Raw genomic sequence first — 9,704 nt, forward strand, 5'->3', positions numbered from 1 at the left:
TTCTCCACTCACCCACAGTAAAGTGTAATAGCAAAAGTAAAGGATTCAATACTAGAAATATAGTCTTCAAAGTCAAAACTGTGAGTAAATATAGTTTGTGATACTTACAAGATCTCAGCAATCCATGTTAACCATTGATCAACCTATCAACAAGAATTAATTTGGATCCTTAACATTAGTCAACAGAGGACAAAACTCCTACCAAAAATTTAGCCCCATGAACTATCTATAACTTATCAAGCCATGGGCTTGGAGAGGTAAGGGACAGAGAAAGTTTCTGTAGGATAAGTAATATGACACACTGTGTGATTTAGAAATTCCCTCCTTCCCACACATAAACCTAGTTAAATAAAAATTTTATTGCCCCAATCTTTGTGGCAAACAACACAGGCAGAATTTTATATCTCCAGAAGCAGAATCAAGACCCAAACCTTTAGTAATATCAGCCAAGATCAAGAGTCAGGTTGTCAACCTGTATAACTCTTTCAATAGATTAATATTAAGCATCATTATTTAAAGTGCATATAGGGCAGCCCGGGTGGCACAGCGGTTTAGCACCGCCTGCAGCCCAGGGTGTGATCCGGAGACCTTGGATCGAGGCCCACATCAGGCTCTCTGCATGGTGCCTGCTTCTCCTTCTGCCTGTGTCTCTGGCTCTCTCTCTCTCTCTTTCTCTCTCTCTCTCTCTCTCTCTCTGTGACTCTATGAATAAATAAATAAAATCTTTAAAAAAATAAAGTGCATATAGTATTTTCAGTGAGACTACATTATAAAGTATCTCACTATAAGTGTTTAGTTATACCAGAGGGCTAATAATTTCTCCCAAATATATATAGTGCTGAATGATACATTTTTCTCTGGTACATATAAACCTATATTATTTTTGCTGATTTCTCCATACCAGTCATAGAAAAGGACCTGTCTCAGTCAATTAGAAGGAGCCCATTTCTAATTTCTTCTTTTTTCATTTCTAATTTCAATTTCGAAATTAAATCTTGATTTTACATATTGATATATTAATCGATAGTTTTTATAAATACCACCGTTAATAGCTATCAGTTAGCTAATTGTGACCAAAAATCAATGAAGTAGTAGCTGTGTTAATGAAACCTGTCTGACCCTAATGATCTATTTAACTGATAGTGGATGTACATAGCTGTGGGTATAAGAATATCAAACTACTATTGTTTGAACCTAGAAAAAAAGTAAACTATGTCTTTGCCTACAGGCTATTTGTTTTTTAACTTTTTAAAAATATGCCAACTATCCCTAACAATGACCCTGACATAAGATAATTTACAAGTAGCTAATTGATTAGTTTGATAAATCAGATGGCTAGTAGGCAGTAGCAAGATCTCATGAAAGTTTCTGAATATATAGTTTTTTTTTTCTCCCTTCTCCTTCTGCCTATATCTGTAGCAGATTCAGTTCCTGAGATTTAGAAGAGTACTGAGTTCTTTTGAGAAAGTACATACATCCTATTAGAGCAATTTCTTGGGGCTGCCATTCTTCTTGCTTCTATTTTATTGCTTTATTTCTCTCTTCAGTTTACTTTTTTGGTTTATAATAAGCATCCTGTTTTCATGTCACATTTGTAGATGCTTTTCTACTTTTCTAAATGCACTGTAATTTTGGTTTATACAACTGCCCCTGGGCAGCCCTGGTGACTTAGCGGTTTAGTGCTGCCTTCAGCCTGGGGTGTGATCCTGGAGACCGAGGATCGAGTCCCACATCAGGCTTCCTGCATGGAGCCTGCTTCTCCCTCTGCCTGTGTCTCTGCCTCTCTTTCTGTGTCTCTCATGAATAAATAAATAAAATCTTTAAAAAAAATACAACTGTCCCTGAAAGAAATTTTTTAATTGAATTTTCTTTCCTTTTGATAGTTTAGGTAGTCACCTTCCTTGTCTCCTATTGGCTAGAACTTTCTTCATTCTCTAATATGCACACATCCCAAAGAGAGCCTAGTGACAATGCATTTCCTTTCTAGAATATTTCCCAATCTCTGTCAACTGCCAGTATAGGCAAAAGAAAAAAGATTCTTTGCAGTTGTACTTAAAATGTAAAAAATGAATTTATACCAACTCAAGCACCCCTACTAAAACTATGTTCAAGGGGATTTTTTTTCTTTACCAATTGTGAAGATCACAAGTAGATTAAATGTAATTGGCTTTATTTTGTGTCTGATAATTTGGCATGGTTTCACAGCCTTGTCTAGAGAATCAGAATGCTATCAGAACCAGGCCTCTGGTCTTTTCTGTCATTAGAAGTTACTCCAAACCAAAATCTGCAAAGAAATAACTTAATGACCTTTTATTTAAGGGATATTTTATATTTTTTATGTGGAAAAAAAGAGCCTTTTCAGGGATTCCTGGTACTCAGTTGCTAAATTTGCCTGAATAAGTCAAAGCAAGATTTAATGAATATTCATGTGTTCTGTGGATTTAGGGATTTTTTTAAAAGTTTCCTTATTATCTCTTCGTGGTAACAAGCTTTTTAAAATGGATTCTGAAGGTTTCTAAAATGTCCCCCACAAAACCACAGCTCTACCATGGCAAACACCACTGCCTGTCAGAGACTATACTAGCTATAGACCAGCAATGTCTTAACATGATACCTGTTTCTGCTTAGTTTATTTGGAACTTTTCCAAACCTAAACACCCTGATTGGTCTCTAATTCAAGGGCAGCAAACTTTCTCTGTAAAGGTCCAGATAGTAAATATTTTTGGCTTTGTGGGTCATATATGGTCTCTGTTGCATCATATTCTTTTTTTTCACAACCCTTAAAAAAATTATTCCTTGCTCACAGACCATACGAAAACAGGACATGTTCTTAATGGATCAGGCACTAGTTTACAGTCATTGAATGCAGACATGCAACCTGGGGGTAAGAAAGAAATTATTTGGAGCACTTGCTGCATGGAAGCCAGCAACAACTCCCTGGCTAAAGATTAGCAAGTAAAAAATATTAACTCTACCTGTTTGGTCTCTTGTTAGTTTACTTATATTTTCCATGATGGCTAAGTACTGTTTTTTTTTTCTCAAAGATAAAAACATAAAATAAATACCTAAAAAGGGAGGAAGCAATGGGGGAAAAGGGAGACAGATGAAAGAGGAAGGGACAGCAAGAGAGGGAAAGGCAGAAAGAGTGAGCAAGAAAGCAAAAGGGAAGATAAAAGGACAAGAAGGGGAGAGAAGACAGAAAAAGAAAGAGAGAGGTAGAGAGGAATAGGAGGTGAGGGGGCAGAAAAAAACATAGAAAAACAGAGAGAGAGCCAGAATACGGAAGCTAGTGCACAGTCTCTCCTTCTTTTCCTTAGAGCCAGGCAGCTCTTAGAGGCACCTCCCCAGCTGCTTTCAAACATTGAGGTTGCTGCCCAGCCACTGATCACCATCCCAAGAAGTGAAATGTGGGCTCCACATCTGAAAACTTCCACTTGGTTTTTCACCAAGTGAAATGGAACACGAAATTCAGGGCCCAACCAAATGGCTCATGTTTTCTTTGGGACACTTGGTCCGTGTCTACCCAGGGAAAATTTTGATGTACTGACTGACTCCAGTGCATATGATTAATGTATATATAGGGCAAACCAGGATAATTCAGACCTTTTTTTCTTCCACGGCAGGTTTTCAGCCGGAATTATCTGGATGGTTGCCTCAACTCTCCACTAGGCTTTGCCAGGATAAGCACAGCCAGTGTAGTATGCAGGAGACAGGGACCACTCCCTCTATCCAAGGCTCCCTTCAACACCCACACCCTGTGCAGCTGAGCATAGTGGGATCTGTCCTGACAATCATTCCTTCTGGGACCAAATGCAAATTCTGTCTAATGAATTTCTAAGAAGCCTCCCAAACCCTAAATGTTGCATCTGGCTTAGCTGTCAAATGGCAAAATAGAATAGACAGATGAAGGAGGAGAACCATACAAATGGGAGGAAAAATTGTACCCTGTTCCCTTCCCCATTCAGGAAAGAAGATAGCAAAAGCCAGAGCCCAGAAATCCCAATCAAATTAATTGGTATGTATGTGTATAGTTTCTCTCAAGACTGTGGACACCTGGGATATAACTTTTTCTTTAAATAGAGATATGTATAGAGAGACATATATTTTGTTTTTTAAAATACAGTTAAAAAGTAAATTAGACTACATCTCAAACAGAAAAAGTGTGGCTCATAGAGGCATAGTTTATGTGACATATGTGCTCCTGACAAGATTTGTACAGATCATTTTTAAAAATTAAATGAAAAGCTGCAATTAATGAAGGGAAGAATACTACTTGAAATAACCCATTGGTAAATTATTTTGTAAAGAATTCCTCTGTAAAATTAATAATTAACTCATAATTTACCTGGAAAACTGTATTTTCATGGACTCCTGCACTTATGCCATAATTCTGGGTTTGGGTTTTGTTCTGTTTTGCTTTGCTTTGTGTGGAGGGAAGGTGAAAAGAATAACGGGAAAATGCATGATAGTTTATTTTACTGTATCTTACAGATCCTACCTCTAATGATGAAGCTTCTCACATAACTTCTTTCTTTTTGGGAGCAGAGAGAAAGGAAGAAAATGAAGAGTCAGAGCTGTTGATACATTGGGATAAAATTTTTCCACTCTATTGAAACTTTCTACCTTTCCTTCCATTCTGTTTCACCAGTTCTCTAAGTGATAATTACAGAGTGATAACTTCCCCCATTGCTGCTTATGTGGTGTTTTCATTTTTCTTTGTTTCTTGTAGTTGTTTTTACTGATTTTATTTACTTTTATTTTTTATAGATTTCAATGCTGATTTTTCCCTGAATACATAATCTCTTTCAATTCTTAAGAAGTTCCGTTTCCCCTTAGAAGTTGCCTTACTAATAGTCATTGTAACTACTGCATGAAAAAGTCCTAAAATGTATTAATTAAAAACCTAAACGATAGTAACCACAAATTGTTAAATGGGACATTCTATGTATCTCTTTTCAAAAGTTTTTTTGTTTCTCTCTTGGGTGTGTAGGAAGTTTCCTCATTTTCACTTGTGAGAGTGTTCTTGCTGCCTGCTGGTGAAAATAAAATCCTGGAAAAGAGAGAGACCTGTAAAATATGCATCTGTAAAAGAAGTTTCTCTTTTCAAATGGCTTGTATGGGACTGTTTGGTGGCCCCACACTATGTACTGGACGTGACTCCTTGAAAGCAGTCTGTAACCTTGGGCAAATTTGCAGTGACAAATGTTGCTATGCTTCTGTAAGCACTGCTTCTGCTAGAGGGCATTGTACATGAGACAAGGCCTTGTGCTCTACTTAGTAAAGACAGCTCTCTGTTGCCGCACCTGTGTCCAAGTCCCCATTTGTTAACACATGTGTGTGTTTCCCTTTTTGGCGGATAAGACTTGGGGAAGCATGATTGCAAAAAGATTATTCCACAGAATAAATAAATCTAGAGTTAGTTGAGTGTTTTTCCACCATGAAAGAACTATGACATAATCACCACACTCTCAGAATTGCTCCACAAAGTAAGGCAAAGACTTCTCAACTGATAGACTCCCACTTTACTGTTCATCCCACGCCATCCCCCACCTCTAACTTCACCCCTTTCTCTTCCCTGGAACAAAGAGCAGCTGGTTCAAATTAAACTCATGGGCACATACACACCACTTCCCTATCTCTCAGTTCAAGGGCAAAATGGAGAACCTAAGATTGCAAATAACAAGAGGTATTCTGAGAAATGAGCCATGATTCTAGAAGAGATTTTCCACTATTTCCATCACAAATATTTTTGAAGTTGTTCATATCCATATACCCCCTGATTGCTTAGTAGTTTAAAACTAGGGGAAAAACCAAATAAAACCCATAAATACAGTGACCCTTCATTTATTAAACAGCTCCATTTCTCTTTTCATCAATCCGATCATTACTTGTTCCCTTAGAGTACTAACCTGCAAGCCTGCCTTGAGTTAAATGATTAAATAAAAAATAGCTGAAATACACCTAAACTCTGAAAAAGTTAGAGTTTTGTATTAGTCAACAGAACACTGTAAGTAATGATGAGTGGAAAGAAAAAGTATAAGTGGAGGGATTTTTTTCATTGTTCTTTTTAAGGAGATGGACTTTATGAATATGCAACACAAGAAAAGAAAATGTGATGTACCTTAGTGAAAGACTGGCTTTTTGCTATATTAAAGTGCAAACCTAACTCTTTAAAGACTGGAAATGTCTTTGTTTTACTCTTTCTCTCTTTCTGTGATTTGTAGCATATGTTGAAGATCTCACAAGATGCGTTGAGCAAAGCAGAAGACTTATTATCGTGCTAACTCCAGACTATACTCTCAGACGAGGATGGAGTATTTTTGAATTGGAAAGCAAACTCCATAACATGCTAGTCAGTGGAGAAATCAAAGTGATTTTGATTGAGTGTACAGAATTAAAAGGAAAGATGAATTGCGTGGAAGTGGAATCACTAAAGCGCAGCATCAAACTTCTGTCCTTGATCAAGTGGAAGGGACCCAAGAGCAGCAAATTAAATTCTAAGTTTTGGAAGCAATTAGTATATGAAATGCCCATCAAGAAAAAAGAAATGCTTTCTCGGTGCCATGTTCTGGACTCTGCAGAACAAGGACTCTTTGGAGAACTCCAGCCTATACCCTCTATTGCCATGACCAGTACCCCTGCCTCTCTGGTGTCATCTCAAGCTGATCTCCCTGATTTCCACCATTCAGATTCAATGCAAATGAGACACTGTTGCAGAGGTTATAAACACAAGATGCCAACCACCACCTTGCCGGTACCTTCCTTAGGCAACCACCACACTTACTGCAACCTGCCTCTGACACTACTCAATGGACAGCTACCCCTTAATAATTCCCTGAAAGATACCCAGGCATCTCATAGGAACAGTTCCCTGCTACCTTTATCATCCAAAGAGCTTAGCTTCACCAGTGATATTTGGTAGTGAAAACTCTGAAGTCCTCTGAACAGCTATGGAGCATACAGAGTTTCTGCTTTGCCAAGCATAAAGTACACATAATAACACTGAGGTGCTGAAAAATTGTTCGAAGTAGAAGGCACAGAATCCGTTTTTTACTTAAAATTTTTGTTTACATTTCCAAAATAGTGGGGAGGGAGGGAAAGAAGAACCTGCTTTTGTAGTATAGTACCTTTTTCAATGTATAGTTTTGATTTCTTCCTGAAAATAAAAATTTAAAAACCCTCTTGTTTTAGAGTAGATTTTTATGATACCGTTTGGACTGCAAACTTAGTAGATGAGGTATCTTCCCCATATTTATAAACATTTCAATATTTACATAGTATTTGGAATAAAGAAAACTTGAAGACTTTAACTGAGTTTGAAAATTCTGAACCATGTTTAAGAGGAAGAGAGAACTTCTATAGAATAACTGAAAAATCGGGAATTATCAAGAAAGAAGTGTTGAAGCACCCCATTTAGAAGATTGTAGAAGATCAGTTTAAAAAATGTGACTAAACTGTTTGGAACTTTTTCAACATAATGGACAACTTCTCTAGACTAAATCAACAGCTCATAATGACAGCTTATAGTTGTATAGGGAAACACATCTTCTCTAGATAAACTGGTAGGTAGGCAAACAATATGCATTTCTTAAGCAAATAAATAGTCTGCTAGTTCTTTGAAGGTGATTTTAAAGAACTCTTAGGGCTTTCTAGCCTACTTCAAAAGTTTTACAAATTTGAAAAGACATTTTAAGATACACATTTTATTGTTTGCTAATAATTCACATTTTGGATGTTTTTCCAAATGATCTCTTGTCCTGCTTTATACAAAGATGTGAGCATCTTCCTACTTTTTTTACAGCATCACTGGAGTTTGAATTTAAATAAATATTGACTGCATGTGTCAGCAGTAGAAAAGACAGAAAACAACAATACCTACAGATGAAATGCAAAATGAGGGATCCCTGGGTGGCACAGAGGTTTAGCGCCTGCCTTTGGCCCAGGGCACGATCCTGGAGACCTGGATCGAATCCCACGTCGGGCTCCCGGTGCATGGAGCCTGCTTTTCCCTCTGCCTATGTCTCTGCCTCTCTCTCTCTCTCTCTCTCTCTCTCTCTCTGTGACTATCATAAATAAATAAAAAATTAAAAAAAAATGAATTGCAAAATGATTCAAGTTTACTAGTGGTAGAGCACCAATTGCAGTGATTCTCATCTGAAATGTAGTTGTGAAACAGACTATTCTGTAGACATATAATATCTGCTTGGCCATGTGCGCAAAGTTCCTGCAGAAGTATCTCTATCCCTGATGCTTCTAAGAGTCTATTTTATAGACTAAACTTCGCCACCCTCACATTATGACTGTGGCTGTACCACACCAGAAAAATCCCTTTGAATGATCTAAAATATTATTAATTTGCTGTAAGGATCGTGACCTTATTCTAGTGTTTATTGTGGATTATTACTTTGTGTTCTTTCCACTCAATTTTGGTGTGTTCTCCACGAAGACGCCTGTGAGGACCAATTTTTAATCAAGGTTGATTCTGGCACCTTGCAAATGGTTCATAAATCATGTTTTTGGACAAATATAAATAAGGACTGATGTACACCGTGTGTAAAAATGAAGAATTTGCCCAGCCCTTATAAATGTGAAACTCAAATGTATACAAAATATTAGATAATGTTTTCATTATTTCTTTCAACCTCTTTACATTATTAATTCCCTGTGATCCATGGATTTTGTTTAAAGAACTTGTTTTTCCATCACTTTTCTATATCCAGCTGCTCAGAAAATGCATTGTGCACCAACCATATGTAAAAGCTTAGCTGTGATACATGTTCATTTCATAGTGGGACAATTAGTTGCTGCTCCTTTGAAAAGTCCTGTTCAACATGTATAGGTGTTTCATAGATGTATTGTTTCCACGGAGAAAGGTGATTTTGCATCTGTAAAAAAATATACAGGTATTTCGAAATGGAGATTTATCAATTCCAAACTGTTTTCCAAGTGTTATAAAGTTGTATATACTCTTCATTGTTCTTTAATGATATGTGTAATTACTAATTTAATAACCTGCATGAAATGAGTAGTATACCTGTTTAAGTGACCAATTGTACTTTTTATTATTTTGTTTTTCACAGAAGCTTAGATTAATTCAAATAGAATGTTCAGTGGTATTTTTAAACTAATAGTTCTGTATTGAGCATGCTAGTTCTGAAAATATGACATGGGTCTCTCTGCTTCCTTTATTTACAATGATTAAACGTGGGTAGCAATTTGAGTTGGCTGGCCACAATGTGTCCTTTCACTACCAGTAAGTACTCAAAAACAGAGCATTCACACTTGTGCTGGGGAACTTGACAAGAAACCTTTTCTACCATTTTCAGGAACCAATGTGTACACTATCTATAAAAATTTATTTCTAGATGGCAATTCAAAATTTGATTTTCATCTGAGATTTTTTAAAGATATAGCCCATAGGGTATAATAAGCATTTAGTCTAGAACATAATATATTCTTCCACTACTTTTCACAGTAAGAAAAACTTTCTTCTCAATTTTTCACTAAAATGAATTTGAAAATTTAGAAATATACTAGTGCAATTAGTTCCTATATGTTCATAGCAAATTTATTTAGCTCATCCATCAACAGTATACATGCTTTTAAAAATTGAGGCTATTTTAAGATAAGAAAAATTCTGAAAATGCGGGGGATCCCTGGGTGGTGCAGTGGTTTGGCGCCTGCCTTTGGCCCAGGGCGCGATC

General features: G+C 36.7%; 1 protein-coding gene across 1 annotated transcript in view; it reads left to right on the forward strand.

The window, feature by feature from the left end:
- The window catches only part of IL1RAPL2 (interleukin 1 receptor accessory protein like 2), a 1,296,043-nt gene extending 1,286,823 nt beyond the window's left edge, over positions 1–9,220 (forward strand). The window contains exon 11 of the mRNA XM_072744906.1: positions 6,225–9,220. Within this exon, the coding sequence (XP_072601007.1) occupies positions 6,225–6,922 (698 nt within the window). The 3' untranslated portion in view covers positions 6,923–9,220. The remainder of the gene's footprint in view (positions 1–6,224) is intronic.
- The last annotated feature ends 484 nt before the right edge of the window (positions 9,221–9,704 follow it).

The sequence above is a fragment of the Vulpes vulpes genome, chromosome X (assembly GCF_048418805.1).
Source record: "Vulpes vulpes isolate BD-2025 chromosome X, VulVul3, whole genome shotgun sequence".
NCBI classification, from domain to species: Eukaryota; Metazoa; Chordata; class Mammalia; order Carnivora; family Canidae; genus Vulpes; species Vulpes vulpes.